The 20,780-nt window shown below is 42.1% G+C and overlaps 1 protein-coding gene across 1 annotated transcript in view; it reads left to right on the top strand.

Annotated features, from left to right (window-relative positions):
* Positions 1-871: 871 nt before the first annotated feature.
* Positions 872-20,780, top strand: part of LOC104527067 (lipoxygenase homology domain-containing protein 1-like) — a gene marked incomplete at its 5' end in the record, with an annotated part of 31,408 nt that continues 11,499 nt past the window's right edge. Inside the window, 3 exons of the mRNA XM_010170685.1 lie at positions 872-989; positions 8,289-8,466; positions 13,581-13,766. Of these exons, the coding sequence (XP_010168987.1) occupies positions 872-989; positions 8,289-8,466; positions 13,581-13,766 (482 nt within the window). The remainder of the gene's footprint in view (positions 990-8,288; positions 8,467-13,580; positions 13,767-20,780) is intronic.

The raw sequence follows: 20,780 nt of genomic DNA on the forward strand, positions 1-20,780 counted from the left end.
CCATTCTCCACCCAGCCTGAATTTGTGCTTGGGGCTGCCCTGAGCCAGGTGCAGGACTTTGCACTTGGCCTTGTTGAACTTCGTGAGGTTTGCACAGGCCCCACCTCTCAAGGAGAAGATGTTAGTTTTTACACTTTTCCTGCTTTTTGCTGATTGTTATGGATGAGCAGTTCCTATGCATCCTTGTACCAATACGCATCAGCCAAGCATAGGGTAAGATCTTTCATTAAATACTACACAAACCCACCCTGGTTCTTACCAATGACGGAGCTAGTTTACAAATCCAAATTCCACAAATTCAGGAGAGGAGTGCAAAATGGTTGGTTTTTGCTCTTTTCTAACACAATTTACCTGTGCTTACTAAACTTAGGCATTGGGCTCTGACTTGCAATCAGGTTACTGCATTTAGCTGAGCTGCATCAACTGTCTATCACCGCAGCAAATGCAAAATTACGTGCTGTGTCTTAGCAAAAGAAGATTAAGCAAAATTGCTTTGCCTTCTAGTTGGGCTGGGCTAAAAGCAGGCACGTGGGCAAATACCAGGAGGAAGGTGATGTGCAGAAACCTGATTGTGAGTCTCTCTATTGTTCCTCGTTACAAACAGAGTGATAATGTATGCTACAGGCTGCCTGGAACAACTCCAGGTGCCTCGTATGGGCTTGATTTTCCAGGGGCGGAGGAATCCCTGACAATTCTGCACTGAGGTGTCTTGCCAAAAGCACGGTAGCTGATGATTGCAGGACAGAAAAGCTTGAGTCCAATAAAGCGCACTCATAAACTTTAGATTTGAGACTGTTGGCAAGGTGCAAGTTGCAGCATGGACAGGGGATTGAGACAACAGGAAACCTCCTCAGACTTTCAATCCTTCCAGGTTTGAGCGAGGCCAAGAGGACAGTTTCATTATGGAGATTGCTGATATTGCACCCCTCAGGAAGATGAGGATCCGGACAGACGGGAAGGGGACTCGCCCACACTGGTTCCTGGAAAGGGTAATGCACTTCACATCGCGTGTCTCTGCAACCTGCTCATGCTTGAGCCTCTCAGCCTTTGAGAAAGAGGAGAAAGGCAGCAAGTCATTCGCTTTTATTAATTTCCTACATTTTCCCATATTGTTTCTTATGTTTTTTTCCTGCAGGAATTGAGTAAAAATATAAGAGAGCACGGGCAAAATCTGTGCTGTAAATCACAATCTCTGCTGTTAGATCTTGGTCTTCTACCTTGCAGAAGAGCCTTGGCTTGCCACCAGGGCACCTGCAATATTTTCTTGTTCCCAGGATGTACTCAGCTCCTGCAGACCACACTCTGACCCCATGGGAGAGTCAATCCCCCTCTGCCAGGTGGGCCTGGGCTGGGTGGGACATTTCCAAATAATCCATCCTTTCAGATGAAGCATTCCATCTCCCCCCTACCCTTCTCCCTCTAGCATAGAGGCAGATTTCTTTCTTTTATTCTTTATACAAATAAGGAGTAATTTTCTTCTTGCATTTTGAATGGAGCACACAAAATGGCTCCCACCGCTTCTGTTGATTGTATTTTTCCCTGGTGTCCTATCTTGCACAAAAGCACAGTGCTTACCTTTATCTTCCCTACCAAACCACAAGCCCCATGTAAATATCAATTATATTTGGGCAGTAAAACATAGTTTGCTTGTTGTTGGTCCCTGTAATTATATTTCTAAGACAGGGATGGAGTGACGTGCTGATTCCACGCCATCGGATGTTGTTAAGGGAGGAACACATTTCTGCTGCATTTTTTTGGCATGCTCTTTCTGGAGTAGATATCCTTCTGCATTTCTATATCTTGACTTTTTAAAATAATAGGTTAAGACTCAACAGCTTAACTCATTGTCAGAAAGAGTCGTGCATGATTTTTAGTGGGTCCTTTATCTTTTTCAACTAGCCTGAAGCTGTCTTGCATTTTCCCATAAATAATGTGTTTCTAAACACTGGTCGCAGGTAGCCACCAGTTTCCAGTGAAGTGATGAACTGCTCTTCACCCACCTACATTAGCACAATCTAAAAAGCATTTCTGTGGTGCAGTATCTTTTTGTACTTCAGCATTGCCACTTCTAACTTTTTCCTCAACAACTCTTGTGCAGCTTTCCAAAGCATTAGACCTCCAGCATATATCTTCTGAATATACTCCACAGACATATAATTCTTCTCTCTGTGCCTAAGGAATAATTCAATCTGTTCTCTGATTTGATTCAGTCATCTTGGTCAAACTCCCTTTGCCAGTTCCCCGATACTTTCCCCTGAGTTTTATAAATCATATTCATATAAAATGAAATCAAATAAAGCTTATTCATCCAGAGACATTCCAGATCTTGCAGTCATGAATTAACAACAGCTCAAAGGGAAGGGACAGTGGCATCTTTTAGTGACAGGTAACATCCTCCCACCTTCCTGTTGCCAGGTCCCCATCCTGTCCTACCCAAAGCAAGGCTTTCCTAGAGAAGTGGGCAAAAAGGTCTCTTATTTGGACCAAGTTTATAGCTCTCTTGGAGCTTTACAGTAGCAACAAGCAGATCATGCATGCAACTCTTTGAGACTAGGATTTTAGAAGCTTTTGAAAATTGTACCAGTACTTGCTATTTCTCTTAGAGAAATAGAGCATATGGGACCTTCTATCTCCAGTGATAACAGAGAACTTTATTTATTAGTTTTCTTTCCCACCTTCCATGCAAAGGTAAACATAGTATTTGCTTCCCCAGGCAGAGAGTGAGGACCGGAGTGCTTGGGAAGAGGGGAGGAAGGATTTGTGTTCTCTGATTTGTATTCCAGCCTTGAAAACTTATGTAGCCTGGTGTGACATGAAAACTGATCTGAGCCCATTCCCATTTCTGTCAAAAGTGCGTATTAAAACTGCATAATGAAATACTTGTGGGGGTAGTGCTAAACTCTCAGACAGATGGTTCACAGTTCGTGCTAACTAGCACAGTGAAATGAGAAGCTAGATTAAGCCATCAACCCTGTAATTAACCATTTGTTGCTCCATTTATCTACAGAATATTCTCAGTTTCCTTGATCTGTTAAAATAACAATAAATTATCTTTTAAATTCTCTTTGGTCTTTTTGTAAACTGTTGCTGGTCATAATTTATACTGCTTTTAGTTTACCAGAAATAGAAGTGCATAAATACCAATTAAAATGCATGAATTATCAATGATGTTGTACACAGCCAAAAGATTCAATTTACAAGCAGGGAAGTAGTCTGGTTTTTTTTTTTTCTTTCTGTCTAGATGAAATGAAATTTCATTCAGAATCTCAGCAAAGTAATGAACTTGGTGCCAAACATTCAAAGTGCACCAAAAGTGGCAATAAGATTTAAACACTGATATTTAATCCTCTAGATGGAACAAAATTTGATTAGTGATGCATTGGGCCAGAATGAATATTATTGGTTATTGCTATGGACAGAAAGACAGAAAACTCTGAAGCTGAGCAACACTTCCTGATCTCACCACTGCTGAAAGAGATAGAGTTTGCATGTTTTCCTCTTACCTAATGCTGAATCTCCTGTCCTTCCACATCAAACTACCATTTGCTCTATGTTTCTTAAAAATCAGAGAATAGAATCATAGAATCACAGAATCACAGACTGGTTTTGGTTGGAAGGGACCTTTGAAGGTCATCTCATCCAACCCCTCCTGCAATGAACAGGGACATCTTCAACCAGATCAGGTTGCTCAGAGCCCCATCCAGCCTGACCTGGAATGTTTCCAGGGATGGGGCTTCTACCACCTCTCTGGGCAACCTGGGCCAGTGTCTCACCACCCTCAGTGTAAAAAATTAGTGACTTATAAGTAGGAAAGTTATCTAAATGCATGTTTTGGAAACCTTCTCCTGGGATAGCCAGTTCCTCAGTCCACATGATTATTTCACCTGCGGCCCAGAGTCTTAGATATGAAGTTGAAAAGCTAGAAATATGAAGGGATGAGAGCTCTCTGAGAGAAATAACAGGGATTGTAAGACTGTTGAATTCTGCAGGGTTGCTTCCTCAGAATTTTAATGTTACTTAGTGCTGTCAAAGCCAGGCAGATAAGAAGCTGTCTTAATGAAACACTAATTGCACTGCATTCAGACGTCACAAATAATCCTGAATGTGGGACTTTGTCTTTATTCAGTTCTTTTTCCTTTGTATGAAGGAGATTAAGAGAATTTGAGACAATTCGTTATAGCTGAAGCTGATTTGTTCTTTGCAATAGAACAAAGTCTTTTTGTTTTACAGTCAGAAGACCCTGTTTTTAAGTGAAAAATAATGACATGCAACAGAATCATAAAAACATGTGGTTGAGTCTTTAAAGATGAAATCCAGGACCTAGGTATTTTGATGTTAGTTGGGTTTGAGCCCCTGCAGAGCGTGTTTTACACCGCAGCTGGGAGAAGGCTGGGTTGAGGTAAATTGAATGATCAGACATGTCAAACTTTTCTGTTGCAGTATACAGCACACAATTAATTTCAAGTTGCTGGTTTAAACTTCCTGTCAGCTATGATATTTGCTCAGCCACAAGGCAAATTATCAATATTTTATACATACGTACTGCTCCTGCTTCCTTTTCATTTCTATAGGTGTTCTATGGCCCAGTTAGAAGCTTTGCATAATGAGAGGTAACATTTGAGCTTAAAAGCATGCAGGATGTCCACAGCGAGTTTGAACTATCCTAAAAAATAGTTTAGATGCAATGTAAAACAGCAACCTCATTGCTAAGCAATAGCTAATTTTTCTCAGAGGAACAGACAAAAAATAAAAATAAACTTAGCTCAGCTCCCTGAGATGACTTTCTTGACCTTCATGATTCAAATCAAAATCCTTCATCATCCTATGTGTGTGCAACACCCACAAACACCTCCTTGTATGATGGGATTCATTTTGTGCTATTTTAGTCACTGAAAAATCTACGTTCAGCTTTTACCTCTTCTACGAGACTATTTAAGCCTCCTCTGTAGTCAGAACAGAGACAGATCTGAGAGAGGGAGAGATGCCTTGGATGCCTGTTTAGCTCTTCCCAGCTTGGGTGGGATATATTTCTTCCCTGGTGATTCCCAAGCTCTTACCACTGACCAAAGGGAGGGCCAACATGAAGTGCTTAGGCTGGATGCCCAGTGTTTAGGTGGTTTGTGCTGGGTAAGGTATGCAGTGTACCCATGCTGTGACTGAGCAATCAGCCTGCTTTAGCTTTACTACTACCTCCATAGAATCACAGACTGGTTTGGGTTGGAAGGGACCTTAAAGCTCATCCAGTTCCAAGCCCTCTGCCAGCAGCAAGGGCACCTTCCACTAGACCAGGTTGCTCAAAGCCTCATCCACCCTGGCCGAGAACACTTCCAGGGAGCAGCAGACACAGCTTCTCTGGCCAGCCTGGGACACTGGCTCACCACCCTCACACCAAACAATTTCTTCCTCACATCTCATCTCCATCTCCCCCTTCCAGTTTCAAGCCATCACCCCTTGTTCTCTCACGCCCTGCCCTTGGACAAAGTCCCTCCCCAGCCTTCCTGGAGCCCCTTCAGGTACTGGGAGGCCACTAGAAGGTCTCCCCGGAGCCTTCTCTTCTCCAGGCTGAACAGCCCCAACTCTCTCAGCCTGTCCTCACAACAGAGCTGCTCCAGCCCTTGCATCATCCTGGTGGCCTCCTCTGCACTGGCTCCAGTAGCTCCATGTCCTTGTGGTGTTGGTGGCCCCAGCACTGGAGGCAGCACTGCAGGTGGGCTCTTGCTGTGATACCCCTGCTGCCATCTCTCCTGAGCGAAGGAAGGTCATAAAATAAATCTCTGACTTCTGTCTGCTCCTCTCTGGAGCACCATCCCAGAAGGAGATAGCTGAGGCTGCTGGCTTTGTCTGTGGTAGCTGCTTACATGAAGCTTCATACAGATGAAATCACTCATCCTGGGTGGGGGCTGGGGATGGAAAGAGAAGTCATTTTGCTCTGGTGGTTTTAGTAGCCAGACAGTTTTTCCCAGACAGCATCTGGAGTGTTGGGCATGGGGTGGTTATTTGTGAGAGGTCTTATCTCTCTGTCTGTGAGTTCTCTCCAGCTGGCAAATCTAATCTGATTCTACCCCCCACTGCTTTCCTGACATTTCCCTGCAAGCTTTGCTCAGGACATTTTGCTGCTAACAGTGTCACTGTCATTCCTGAGCAGGGCAGAGGTAGAGCTGGCTGAACCTTTTCCAGCAAAGAGTTTATACACCAAGGGGGGAAAAAAAGACATTTTCAGTCAACCTGAAATTATTCATTATTCAGATTTGCAAATTTTAGCCAAAGAAAAGTTTATAATTATACTCCTAGGAAGATGTAGACATCATTCACACATCCTTGAAAGAGGAGACTTCCTTCTGGTCTGTCCCCCAGTAGAGAGGGCACCAGCTGGGGCAGTGGAGAACTGAATTCTGCTTGGTTCAAAGCAAATATTTGATTCAACATCTCTTCACTCATAGAGGAAATTTTTGACCACAAAGTAATAATGTCACCTGCTGTGAATAAGTAGCTTTTAAGAAAAGTGGGACAGCTTCAACAGCCCAAAATGTCCTGTGCCTCTGGGATGAAGGTGCTGTGTTACAGATCCCTGTTTAACATCAGGTAGAAATAAAACCCCAAATGAGTGTCCCACCCATGGAACTGTACAGTGCTACAAATAGCACAGCTACTTCTTGAACTTTGGTGTAGCTACTGCCCACTTTAAAGTCATGTTTTTATAACCTGGAGCAATGTTCTTTTTTTGAACAGCTAAAGGCTCCACCAAAGCTTGGTTGAGGTCAACAGAAGTGCATGGACTGGGATGCACAGAATTTGAGCATGCCTTATCTCAAGATAAGTTTTATAAGTTTCTTAGGCTGATATATGAGAGTGCAGTGGAAGGTCACTAAGATAGTCAAGGGGCTGAAGCATAAGGCATACTAGGAAAGGCTAAGGTAAACGGAGTTTTTAAGCCTTGAAACTAAAAGGTTAAAGAGGAATCTAATTTCAGTCTTCTGCTGCTTGAAGGGAGATTACAGAGACCATCAGTCCGGTCTCTTCTCAGACATAAACAGTGAAAGGGCATGAGGCAATGGACACAAATTGCAACAGGGAGAATCCTGATCGGATATAAGGAAAAAAATCTCCCCAATGACAGTGATACAGTTCAAAGATGGAAGTCCACAGTGCTGGGGGAATCTCCACCCTTGAAGATTTTCAAAACTCAATTGTACACGGTCTTGCAGTTAGCCCTGCTTGGAGCACGAGGTGGGACTAGACACCTTCAGGTGTCCTTTTTAACTTAATATTTTCCATTACTCCCTGATTAATTTCTTCTTAATACCGTGTCACACTTCTCCAGTGCATCTGGGCTCATGTTTCCATGGGCTTTGCAGAGATGTGCCTCACAAGACACTGTTTCTTGAGCCTATGCTTCATTCAGGTATGGTTTCTGTTTCTGTTAGATGATAACAAAAATGGTAATTCGCAGCCCTGTCTCCTCCCTTCCCTCCATCTCCCCCAATTTAGTAAGGATTTACTGCTAGGTTTTTGCTTTAGGCAAGTGTAATACCTCTGTCCTAATGGACTGATGCTCCATGAACCCACATTCAACAGGACACATAAAAGTGGGTATTTTATTAGGAGTTTGTTGGAGTAGCTCACTGGCTTGTTCTAAATAGGTTCCTATTTTGTTCTTATCACCACAGCATCTGAGCTCCTTCCCGTGACACATTAGACAGTGTGACTAATATCTGTTGCATACTGTTTGTTCTGCCACCTTTTCCCAGAGGGAGAAGTGTGTGAAGCATCAAGTTCTGCTGGCCTAATTTTATCTTGTGCATTGCTTTAACTTGTTTGGGGTTGGTTTGCATGCCTCTACAATGATTGCTCTGTGTTTGCACAGAAGAGGTAGGTGAAAGAAAGATACTGTGTACTTCAAGGAGAGGAAGTGATGGTTTTAATAATTCTCTTTTACTTCTTCTTTGGAGTTGATTCTATACTGGCTTCCAGGAAAGGTCTGACTCTCTCAGAGATGAGCTTTGTCCATAACTTATGTGAGATTAGCAAATTTCTTCCTATGTTTTACCCAAAGTGTGGAAAGGTCCAATATTATGAAGACCATTTCTTAGCATAAGTCACCACAACAAATATTGTCCACAGGAGAGAGCTCCATTTATCTCAGCAGAGCTCAGTAGAGGTTTTGAAGCTATGACCAGTCTTTACCCATGTCCTAATGCACTGTGCACTGTATAAGTTTGATCTTTGCCCTCATTCAAGTAGTAGCTGAAGTTTAGGTGAAGTTTTTCCCTTATTTTGGCTCTTCACAGATCATCCTGAAGAACCTGACTAATCAAGAAGTGGCCACATTTACCTATGGTGAATGGCTGTCAAAGCTGAAAAATGACAAGGGAAGTCTTGTGTGTGAGATGCCAGCTGTGATAAATGATGAGCAGATGATGGAGGACACGACATACACTCTGCAGGTTAAAACCAGTGATGTTGGAGGTACGTTCATGGTGGATGGTATGAAGTTTGACTTTTAGCAATGGAAAATATCTTCTGCTTAATTTGAAATTATGTTTAAAAAAGAACAATTTAACTCTGTTATCCTGGAACACAACAATTTTGGGTGACCGTTCATCATGACACTGTTGTTCTGTGGAATTTGTCCTCATCAGAGCATTGGGCATAAAATATTTAGACACAAGGCCTATATTTGACTGCTTGCTGATTCCTCTGAAGAAACCTTAACAGATGTTATTGCCAGACCATGTTAAGATGGTCAGGAACCTCCTTTTTCACATCAAGTCCAACCACATAAGGTGGAAAACCAGACTATGGTCAAAGCTGGTGGACCCAAGTTTTCGGTCAGCACTATCTATTTTGCCCAAAGGGAGGAGCAATAGTTCACCCTCCTTTTCAAAGTGTTTTGAGACCATTTATCTCAGGCAGTGAATAACCATCCCTAAATGCACACCAGCTAGAAGAGGTGGAACAGAGTATAAAGAAAGCTGCAGAGCTTCAAGAGCCAAGAAGTGGGATTTCTATGTCATTTCCTGGGATCACTGCCTCTTTTCATGAGAACTTCTGTCAGGCTGCTGAATGAAAGCTGCAAGCACATACAAGCTGCCTCATGCCAAAATGGAGCAAGCTATACATTATCATGTAGACACCTTGTTTGACAGGTTGACTTTCTTAAGGGGATTCTGCCACATTAGTGCACATAATCACCTCCTGATCTCTACCTCTTTCTCTTGCTCTTTCTTTAAAAATTTTTTTTTTTTCCTCTGGATTTATCAGTCATAATTTATGCGGCTTGTGAGGTTTGATCTGAGAATATCAAAATTCCACTGGCAGAGTGTCTTCATGCCACCTCAACATTTTTTATCTGTCATCTGCTCTGCCTGCTGCTTGTCTGAAAAACATGTAGTGAAATACAAAAAAAACAAAAGAGAGAGGAAGATTTGTTTATGTGTCTGGCAATCCAATATAATGGTAGATCTTTCTGTGACCTTTTTGTGAAATGCAGCCCTAACCCACAAAAGCAGTGGAAATAGAAATGAGAGGAGAATAGAAGATGACAGCAACAGCAGACAGATCTGCCCTTCCCATTGAATGAAGGATGACGGGTATTAATGATGAAACATTTTATTTCATTATGAACAAAGACAACCAGTAGGAAAGGACAGATTACAGAGGGGTTTCAGAGAGTCTGTTTATGATTAGATCATACAGCGCACTGACATGATGCTGAACTTTATCCAGCTTATCTAAAGAGGGTACAAGTCATGAACCATCTCCCCTCTTTGATCGTTGTGTATTCCACGATCACTCATGGTTGGACCAATTCAGGAAGAAAGGTGTTTTATCCTTGACGGTTAGTATAAATATGTTATACCATCTCCTGCCACACTGACATTGTCTAGGGACAGCAATACTCCACAGGGAATAGAATCAGTCTTGTTTATTTAGAATCTCAGAATACCAGATTGGAAGGGACCTCAAGAATTATCTGGGCCAACCTTTCTTGCCAAAAACATGGTCTAGACAAAATGGCCCAGCACCCTGTCCAGCTGATGGCTCTTTCTGTGGCACAAAAATGTCCTCACCTGTTAATTTTAATTTACATAGACTTTCTGTATTCTATATGCAGACATCATATACAAGATAATGTAATAAAAATGGAGAAAGAATAAATACTACTTTCTCATTTTCCAAGTACTTATAAGTACTTTCTCATTTTCCAAGTACCTCCTACTTTGTTAAGCAGGAGGTTTTTATCTATACTGTTATAAGATTAATTATGTTTTCACCCCAGCTACAGCCTACAAATTACATAATTTAGGACAGTTGGTTCCTAGTGCCTTGTCCAAGTCTCTGTTAAGTCAAAAGAAGGACATTCTTTGACCTCAGAAGGCTGTGACTCAAGCCTACATTTTGTTTAAAAATAATGCAGCTGTTCAATAAGAATCATAACATCATAGACACTTTTGTTGGATGGGGCCTCTGGAGGCTATTTCATCCATCTTCCTGCTCAAAGGACTATTGCCAGCACTAGGTCAAATTAGCTAAGATTCTGTCTAGCTGAGTCTCAGACACCTCCAGGGATGGTGATGCCACCACCTTCACAGGCACCTGATCCAGACTTGTACCATTTTTCTAAGAAATACATTTTTTCCTGATGCCCAACCTGAATGTCCCCAGCAATTGGTGGCTGTGGCTCCCTGGGGTATGGTCTGCATGTGACCCTGTCATCATTACCACTGTCCCTCCATGTGGTCAAGGGACCCTTTTTCACCTGCCCCATCTCATCTCCCTTGGCTTCTCCTCAATGCTGTGTGCCCCAGATCCTGTCCATCTTGGTAAACTTCTGCTGAGCCCTCTTCAGTGTCTCAACATGACCCAGGGACCTGAACTGGTACCTTGGTGTAAGTATGAGCTCCTCAGTGCTGAGTAAAGTGAATAAGAGCTTCCTTTCTGCTGCTGGCCACGCTGCTCCTGATGTAGTCAAATACATAGTTTGCATTGAACACTGACTATTTGCTATTAGCTCAGATTCAACCTGAATATTTCTGCTATAATTTCTGGATCTTCTTCAACTCCCTGGCATGGACACATGCAGAGTTTATTCCACTCCAGACACAGAATTTCACATTTCTCCTTGATAAACTTAACGGGACTTCTACTTACCCAGTCCTCAAATTTCTCAAGGTTCATCTGGGTTGGAATTCTGCCATTCAGCATATCAGTCACTCCTCCAAATTTAATGTTATCTGGAAATTTGCTGAGGATGCACTCTGTCATTGTTTAGGGTGATAATGACGAAATTCAGTGCTGTAGACCCCAGTATCAACCCATGAGCTATTGTGCTCACTGCCACTTAAGGCTTGTACAATCACACTACCTTCACTTCTTCGTTTGGCAAATTTGTTACAGTTCCTAAATATGCCTAACAGTTTCCTGGAATTAACAATAACCAAAAAAAAACCCCCCACCAAAACCAACAACACTGCCCCCCCCCCCCCCAGAAAAAACCTCCTAACTGACCAACCAAACAACAACAAAAAAAAAAACCTGAGAGACCCAAATAGGTGAAATGTACATTGATTCTGCAATTTCTGTTCTTTCTTTCCCATCTCCTACTAATTGCTTGTGAGGGAAATGACACAGCATGAGGCCTTCATAAGCTTCTTCCTGCAGGGAAGTTTTTGCTAAGAAACAGTTGGTTCTGTTCTTTTTGAGACCTCGCATTAATTGGGAGCCTGCTCCTCGTAAGGAAATGGACTTTAGTTTGCTTTGTTCCTCACCTCAGCAAGCTTTAGGGTCATGAAAGGTACTGCCAGATGAACTGCCTGAATCCCTCATGCTTTCTCTTCCTTCTTTAGTCCTTCCCAGGGAACTGCTGAAAATGAGTCCCAATTTAACATAGGCAATTTTTCACGTGGACACCAAGTGTTGCTTTGCCTTTTCTCTCTGTGACTCTTTTTCTCCTCTTTTTTCCTTCTTTTAATTTCTTTTAAGCCCTTCTGTAAGAAAAGTTGTCATTTCTTCCTAATTTCTGTATTAAAATAATTATCTCAAAGAAGTGGTAGCTTTCTCAAAAAGTTTTCACTTCCCCCCTATTTGTCTCTGCATTGTGTTGTGAATGGAGATGTGGGAAATACTGTTGCCCAAAGTGGATTTGTGATCCTCTTGTGTAAGAAATGGCTTGGCAGGTGGTTAGAGTTTTCAAAGCTGGACTACCTAACCAAGGGCAGCAGATGCTGAGTTTCTTTGTAAAACAGATTTGGATTTGACAATCTCATTTTCATTTTCCAAAATTTGAGGGCTTTGGTTCTGACATAGCAATGAATGTCTGCCCACATGGAATCAAATTTATTTCTATGAATCTGTATTTTTACTGTGGCATCAAAAATAAAAACCTAATCATTTCAACCAAATTATAGATAGTGCCAGGTAAAATTGTGGTAAAAACTTCAGCTAAAATGTTCATAGGGTCATTGCAGGTGATGGTTTGGCCTTAAGTTTCCAAAAGTCAGGAAAATTTCTGCAGCAAAATATGGGCAGTCATGGGCATAAAAAAGGCAATAGCAGGTAATAAAGATTAAAATAAGAATTATTCTTTTCCTAACTTATACATAAAAGGAGGTGGGAGTTGGTGGGGTAAACTAGCCCAAAACTAAGACTTTTTCCAAGAAAAGGAACATGGACAGTATTTTGAGAAACAGGATTATTAAAGAAGACTTGTGGGAGAGCAAACTGGGCCACAAGATACTGTAGTGGTCTGGTTGTTGATATGCACTTTGTTTTCAAACCCCTGTGCCATACAACACAGGGAGAATAGCACAAGACAGACCCCAGCTGAAGTGTCCTAGGACAATGTGGAGGAAGTTCTGAGGCTACTGAAGGAGACCATGGTGTGTAAAAGGGACTGTGGCCTAGTGGGAAGCCCAGGACAATGTGTACTAACACTTTATGGTGAGAAAAGTTAAAATATGTTATTTAACACTCTTCCATAGATGGCTGCATGTTGCTGGGTAAGCCACTTTTCTTCCCAAGCCACCTTGGAAAAAAGGGAGTTGTGACACTGACATCCTCTACAAAGCAATGTGATGCACAATGAGCAGATACCCCTGTTTCCTATTAGCACTGAGGTCGTCATGGTCACCATACTTTAAATGCAAGGGTAAAATGTTCCAGCTGTATTTGGGGAACAGGCTAGAAAGGCTGGCCTGTTAGCTGCCGTGAGGTGTCCTCTTTGCAGGATCCTGCTCAACTTCACTGAAATTTGTTGGCTATGCCCAGAGAAAACTGAGCATCACTGCAGCCTCTTCCAGCCTGTCTTTTCTAGACATTGGAAGGGGTTGCCCAGGGAAGTGGTCCAGGCCCCATCCCTGGAGGGATTGAAGAGTCATGTAGACACAGTGCTGAGGGACATGGGTTAGTCAGGGACTTGTCAGTGTTGGGTTCATGGTTGGACTTGATGATCTTAAAGGGTTTTTCCAATCCAGGCAATTCTGTGATTCTGTGCTGCCTCTGTTTCCATGCAATTGGAGGCTGGGTGTCAGCCCCACATGGCAGGCTGGCTCCTGATGATGTGCCTTGCTCTCTCCTTCCAGGAGCAGGCACCGATGCCAACGTGTCCTTGATCCTGTTTGGGGAGAATGGGGACAGCGGGACCCTGGCTCTGAAGGAATCCAACAAGTCTAACAAGTTTGAGAGGAACCAGATGGATGAATTCAACTTCTCAGACATGCTGAGCCTGGGAGATCTCTGCAAAGTGCGGATCTGGCACGACAACAAAGGTCAGGGCAGTGAGTTGGGGGGGTGGGAGAGGTCAGGACAACATTTTCACTCAAGGAAAGGCACCTCCTTGCCTGTTTGGACATACCCTCTTCACGCAGGGGACTGTCTCCCCACATGCTGGTGTAGTATCTGCTCTAATGGGTCCCCAGCTTCAGATGGAGCTTACAGTCACCCCTGCAGCACGGATAATGACAGCTCCTCCAAAGCAAAGCCATCCAGCCTGTTATCCCCACACACCAGCTCTATTAGTGCAATACCTTTTCACAGGCCAGTATGGCACTTTCTAACCAATTAATGCTCTCAAACTGACACCAGCACACAGGGTAATGCAGCCTGGCAATAACAGAGTGAGCTTTAGAAGACAGCAGTAAAAAATCTGTGTCTGTTTTTATTAAAATCACTGCATCATACGGTGAGTGTGCATTGCCCTACCAAGACAGATTCTGTTGTTTCCCTGCTGCTGGACATCCAGACTGGTTTCACAAAGAGCAGAGCAGTGCTGTCATAGTTATTTGTGTTGTTAATCAGGTACTAAGCAGCATCTTGTAACAAATGCATCACTCACACTGCTGTGATGACATCTCATCCCAGCTCATCTCCATCTAAAAGAGATGATCTTGCATTGACAATGACTTGCTTGCTAATGGTAGATCCTTACTGCAGCCCAAAGGTGAAGCTTGCCAGTTCCCATAGACCCAACTGGATCAGTATGAACAAGGCAGTTTCCATAGCAGTTTTTGTCAAAGTCTTGGGAGAAGTGGCAGCAGAACTATCCATTCATTACCTGGTTGTAATAAGACAGCTTGTTTATGGGTGAGCTGGGGCTGTATGTCAGGATGGGCTCATCCTGGCCATCATCTTCTTGTCTTCTCCAAGTTGTGGCAGATGGGGAAGGGTACATCTCATACAATACTAGTAAAAGATGTCACCTCAGGATCAGACTCTCCCACTGTAAGTTTTCTTTCTTATTTTTATTACAAAACAAACGGCAAGGCAAGGCAAGGCAAGGCAAAGAAAGGCAAGGCAAAGAAAGGCAAGGCAAGGCAAGGCAAGGCAAGGCAAGGCAAGGCAAGGCAAGGCAAGGCAAGGCAAGGAATCTTCTTGTATCCTCTTTCTGTTGTGAAATATGGGGAATACAACCATCCACCTAAGGTGTTTGTTTATTCCCAAACACTGCAAGCTTTGGACTCATATTTATCACTCCCACAACACAGGACAATTTAGTTGATTAACCTCTGTAACACCATGTTATATAGATGGTGCTGAATGCAGTAAGGGAGTTGATTTTACCTGATTTTAGTTGCAAAAACACTTACTCCTTGAATCTACAGCTTAGATGCAGAAATGGAAATGAAAATATTTAGTTTTAGGTCATCAAACAGGCATCTCTGCAGTTGCAAGGGTGTTTCGGATGTCCTTGTGAGAGCAGCAAGAAATTAACATGGACTTGCAGATTAGTTTTCAAATATATTACCAGCTAAACTGTCTACAAAGAGAACATTTTCCTCAAGAGGCATTGTGGCTCCCCAGTGATTGGCCATGCTAACAGAATGAAATACACCCACGGGATCAGAGCTGATCCTTAGGGCTCAAGCACATGAACAGGCTGGGATGTAGGAAGATAAGAACTGGGTCAGACAGAGGGTTTGTCAAGCCCAGCAGCTGCTTTAAACAGTAGCATCCATCATTGGATGCCTGAGGAAGAGGAGGAACTGAGTGAGTGTTTGTAATTCTTCCCCAATCCTCTGCATTTTACTATGCGTAGCTCAGGGCATCTCCTGAACTAGATATAATTTTTGACCATTAAGTAATTTCCAGTTAATTTTCAAGTCCAGACTCTCCAGGATTCATTTAGCACCCACAGCATCCCATGGCAATGAGTCCCATGGGTCTGCTCTCCACTGCATGACAGGCGAATCCTGATAATCTAGACAAGTTTGCTGCCTTTTCCCTCTTGCACAAGTGATCAGGGTTCAACTTTTCCCGGCCACTGATGATGTTGGGAAGTTACCACAGTGCAGCTGAGCTATGGTAATCACGATCTGCATGCTCTTGATTAGTGGAAAAGGGAAAAAACAGAGCTTAGCCTTAGGCTAAGCAGTAAATAGGTTCGATTACTTCAAATTTGCTGTGGGCTAAGATCATGTACCCAGATAGCCACCATAAATCAGCTAAAATAGTAAAACATATGTCCAGAACCTGAAAAAATACTTCATATTTATGAATATAGATATACATTGCAACCTCATATTCTTTATCGTCATTTCCCTCATACCTCTGGTTTCCATTTATAAATAACAGTTAATAGGTGTTTTACCAGACCTAGCTGACTGCAGGGTGAAGCTTTGGACAAACAACATACTCAGGTTTTGTTCGTCAAAAATGTACTTGTTTTTCCCCCTAGTAAGAAGGACAACTGTAGTTTAAACCATAACATATGTTGTCTTCATTGTTTTTGCATTAGTCATGTGAAAAGCATATCCTATCTAAAACTTCACACAATGCAGCATGACAGTTTGTTGGGTGGGTAAAGTATTTATTACTGCTGGGATCCCAGGCTATAGCTATCCTTTGCATATATGCCTGCTCTCTCTATATAATTTATATAAATTGGCTGTGCCACTAGTTAGTTAGAAATTTTTGGCTCTGTTTTTTGGAAAGGAGTAGTAGGGTCAAGGGTTGAGGGTTGTGTATGTTTTCTCTCAGATGCTTGGGGGACTTTGGCTATGAAATAAAAATGTGCTTGTATTTACCATCACTTTGAGGCATCAGATGTTGATCATTGTTTCCTTGGCTTTTTTTCTTTTTTGGATGTAACGTCTCTCCACCAATGGTCTGTGGAAGACCTCACGCTGGCCTACTCCATTACTTCTCACATGCTGAACACTTGGAACATGGGTGATGTTCTTTTCCTAATTTTCTTAACATTCAGCTTTAATGACAGCATCAGCCTGTTTTGATTCATATTAGATGCCTTCAGTACCTATGGGTTAGTTAAGGGAACTACTAACCATCACAAGGCTTCTTTTTCTTTCAAACATTTCCTAGTCCCATCAAGATGTCAACCAACCTGCCCCCATTTTGGGATAAAATTTATTTAAGTGGCTTGCCCAAGGAGACTACTTTGCCATGAAGTCCAGCTCAGCATCCAAGCCCCATCAGTAAAGTTTTGCTGCAGTGGCTTTGTTCCCAGTTCACATTCCACTTTTGTGTCTCCTTTCACTTAAATTTGACTTCAATGGCGTGTTCAGAGTTGACGAGGCAGTAATTACAATGGCAAAGACTGTCAGAAGGTCTTTAAATTGCAAACACTGCATTAGCCTCCTCTGGAAAAGCATGTCAGTTTTATGGTCCTACTTTAGTGTTTTAAAATGCCGTTTTCTCCACAAAAACTGCTGCGTAGCATCTCTGTATGAGATATAAAAGAGGAATGAAGCCCCCATCTAATTCCTCTGACTTCAGTAAAGTTGACTAGGGAGGAAGTTGGCTCTAATTTGAAAACAAGCAATTTAGAGACTTCACAACTGTAATTTCAAGGAATTTATGCCTGATTTTTTAGGTGTTTAGAGCTCACCAGCGAGAGTCTGGTAACAATGAACTGCTGTGAATGGAATTTAGTCAAGTTTTACTTCATGCCTCTTTATCTTGCCCTTGTTTCCTTTGAGATACTGATGTTCGACCTAATATATTTAGACTCCCTGAGCAAATTTAATCGTTTCCAGACTCCCCATCTTCTGATTTCAGATAGGCACTATGTATATTCTCATATCTCTGTTCATTTACTTCTACATTTATGCAAGATCAGTATCTGTAGGTCTGTAGAAATGCTGGCTTTCTAAATATAGGTCTCAATTTTTTCTCTGGTTTAAAGACTAAATCACCATTCTGGAAGAATAGCTTAAAGTTCCTCAGTATCTCAGTCATGGAATTATTTACCTAGAAAAACCTTTTTTTTTTTTCCCCTTTTTTTCCTTTTTTTTGTTGCCTTTTCTCCTTGTAACAAGGAGTTATAAGAAATCTGGAGGATTTTGCTCCCTCATCTGCCTCAGCAGATTTGAAAACAGGTGTTAAGCAGTTTTTCTGAAGTCACTAATTTCAGATTCTTGATTATTTCAGTTGCCATCCACCAAGGAGAGCCAGGAAGGGTTTAATTATGGGTAAACTAGACTTCCCTGTGTTATTATAGGAGCAAAGACACAAGTAAATAATAAGGTTGAGCAGCCCAGCTTCTTTGCCTCAACAGGGCCCTTCTCTTAATCACACCAACTGCTATGACATTGTCTAATTGAGTTTTAAATAACCTAACTGCCCCAGTGATTCCTTTTGGGTGACTCTTCCAATGGAGAATGAATCTTATTCCCCTATCTTGAGCTGAACCCAACTGAAAAACATTAGAATACCCTTGTTTTTCCTTTTCTTTCTCTGAAGGAACTACCTTTTTAAGGAGCAGTGTCTTGAATCAGACTGTAAATTGCCCAGACCTTGAACTCACAGAACATAGCTTTCCCAGATATATGCTTCTGCAATTCATGGACATGATTCCAAGCCTTTTGGGCACTTGTAGTCCATAAATTATTAAAAGAAACCTAAAGATCTGCCTTTTTAGCCCTTTGTAAGTATTAGCTCAGCTATCAGACTTGAAGACGGATTTTCTAAGATCTCTTCTCAGCGCTTAACTGTTGCCTCATAAACTTTATTGATCCATGGGGAAGATTTGTTGAATAGTTTCCACTTTAAATAAAAAGTGAAAGGAAGAGAAATAGATGTGAAAAGCTGCCCAAGGAAAGGAGAGTCCATCATCTCCCCTGTTTTGTTTGTGGCTCAGTACAGAGGAAGGCAATGACAACTCCTACATCTTTCCAAATGGATTGAAGTCAACACGTTAGACAAGGCTCAAATGGGCATGCAAATGTAGACCTGTTGAGCACACCAGCAACTGTGCCATGGTTTCTTAGTCCTTCGGATTGCCCAGATCCAGCTTCAGGCCCTGAAGAGACCCCAGCACCAACCTGCAGAACCCCCCTCACTTGCCATGCACCTTCTTCTCTCTTCAATAGCCAGTTTCTTCCTTGCGCTCTACAGTGCTATCACAAAGATGTGCAACAGGCATTACAGCACAACCAGAAGACACAGCAAAGATCTCACAGTCCAGAGTTGACACAAAGTTAAAAAAAAAAAAAGTAAGCAAACAAAACAGCAGACTTGGAGAGAAGGCAGAGAGACTTGAGTGTTGACCTTGCACAGTCATTCATTTCTTCCCAGTCTCCTGTAACTGCAGAGAACCCTTCACTGTAGAGTGCAAAGAGACCAAAAGGCCAGATATAGCTGTAGAATTATCAGTTCTGTAAAAACTGCTCTTTTCTACAGGCCTCCTTTTCTCCTCTTGGGGACAAATTATCCTGCACCTTTGTTAAATGCTTTTGCATCAAGTACACCTCAATAAAACTGAAAATACACTTCAATCACAAGAATATCATCTGAGAGACTGTTATATCTTCACTCTGAGCTGTTAAGTGGTTTTGCACAGGAGCAGTTTATCTGTAAGATGTGAGGAGATTTTCGTCTGAGAGTAATTCATGGGTGGTTTTGACTTGAGTTAAATCCTGGAATGAACTTGCATAGACAACAGAGGAGGAGGGGCAGGGGACTTATTTTCTAAAACTGTCCCAAGTGTTAAGCTTTTGCTTTGTCAAAGGTTGTGAGAGGTTTTGCATTGCCTATCTGCTCTGATGAGAAATGTTGTGGTGTGAACTAACATGATCCTAAAGGAGAGATATACAAAATGGATCTATTTTTATTCTGCCACTGGCTTGCTGAATGACCTTGCGTAAAACACATCCCTGTACCTCATTTTCAATTATGTAAATTGGGGATAAAAATTATTCACCTTCTTAAAGTGTTTTGAGATGTACTAATGCAAAGCTAGATGCTATGATTTTAACACCTCACAATTAATGTTCCATTTCTAGTGATCTGACACTGCTATCAAAACTCCCATCACTTTCTGGGTGATGCCTCATATGGTGGGGTTTAGGGATGGATGGTCATCTAACCAGGCTGTGGATAAATAATGTCAAAGGACACAAAGCTGATGAACTGTCTTTGCAATGGCAATTACTTTATGTTTCAGAAATGTGAAAATAAATAATTTTTTAAAAAGCATTTAGGAGGTTGAACAGTGCTGGTTGATGGTTGTGAATATCTGGGCAGCAGCAATTCTTCACTGAGCAGCCACTGTCCTGAGCAGGGTATTTCTTTTACTCCTATGGGAACATAAGCACCAGTAATGACAGCTATTATCCTGGGTTGGCATCAACTGCTTTCAAAACCAAATAAAAGAAGATCTGCTACAGATAGACAAGAGATAGAGAGGAAAGTCAATGATTATGGCTGCAAGAGTGGAGATAGCTTATCTTCCATGGACACGTGAGCATCCAAGCCTGGATGTGGTTCTGCCAGCACAGATTTGATCCCACCAGGCTCTCGCTTTGCAAGGAATAGTTAATATTCACTAAAGCAAGGTCAGGGACCAAATGTGTGGTGAGTTGTGAACCCACCAGACTCAGTTTGTTCTCACTCTTTTTCTCCCACCTCCCATCTTTCTGCATGTGTCAGAATAGCTTAATGTTGTAAGGGTGAATATAGGCTGGGGCAAGTGGTGGCTGATCCCAAGAGGGGCAAAGGAAACTTCTGGTGCTGCAAGTTGGAATTTTAGTTAAATTAAGTGGTGATTATCTATGTTACAACTACTACTTCTAAAGTAAGACTTGACTTCAGAAATTCATGTCAAGGAGCTTACAATCCAACCTTTCTGTCCAGCATCGGAACAGCACAGACATTTAGCATCACCTGGGAAAAAGGCACAATGGTCCTGTGGAGACCTTGCAGACGTACACAGAGGGTCCTTGCCCAGCATCACCCAGGTGTCAGCTTAGGGCCTTTTGGAAAGGAGAATTTGGGGCAAATAATTGCTCTTTTGGATAAAGACACTGGGGGAAGAGAATACATTTCCC

This window comes from Antrostomus carolinensis, unplaced genomic scaffold, assembly GCF_000700745.2.
Source record: "Antrostomus carolinensis isolate BGI_N321 unplaced genomic scaffold, ASM70074v2 scaffold5356, whole genome shotgun sequence".
Lineage (NCBI taxonomy): Eukaryota > Metazoa > Chordata > Aves > Caprimulgiformes > Caprimulgidae > Antrostomus > Antrostomus carolinensis.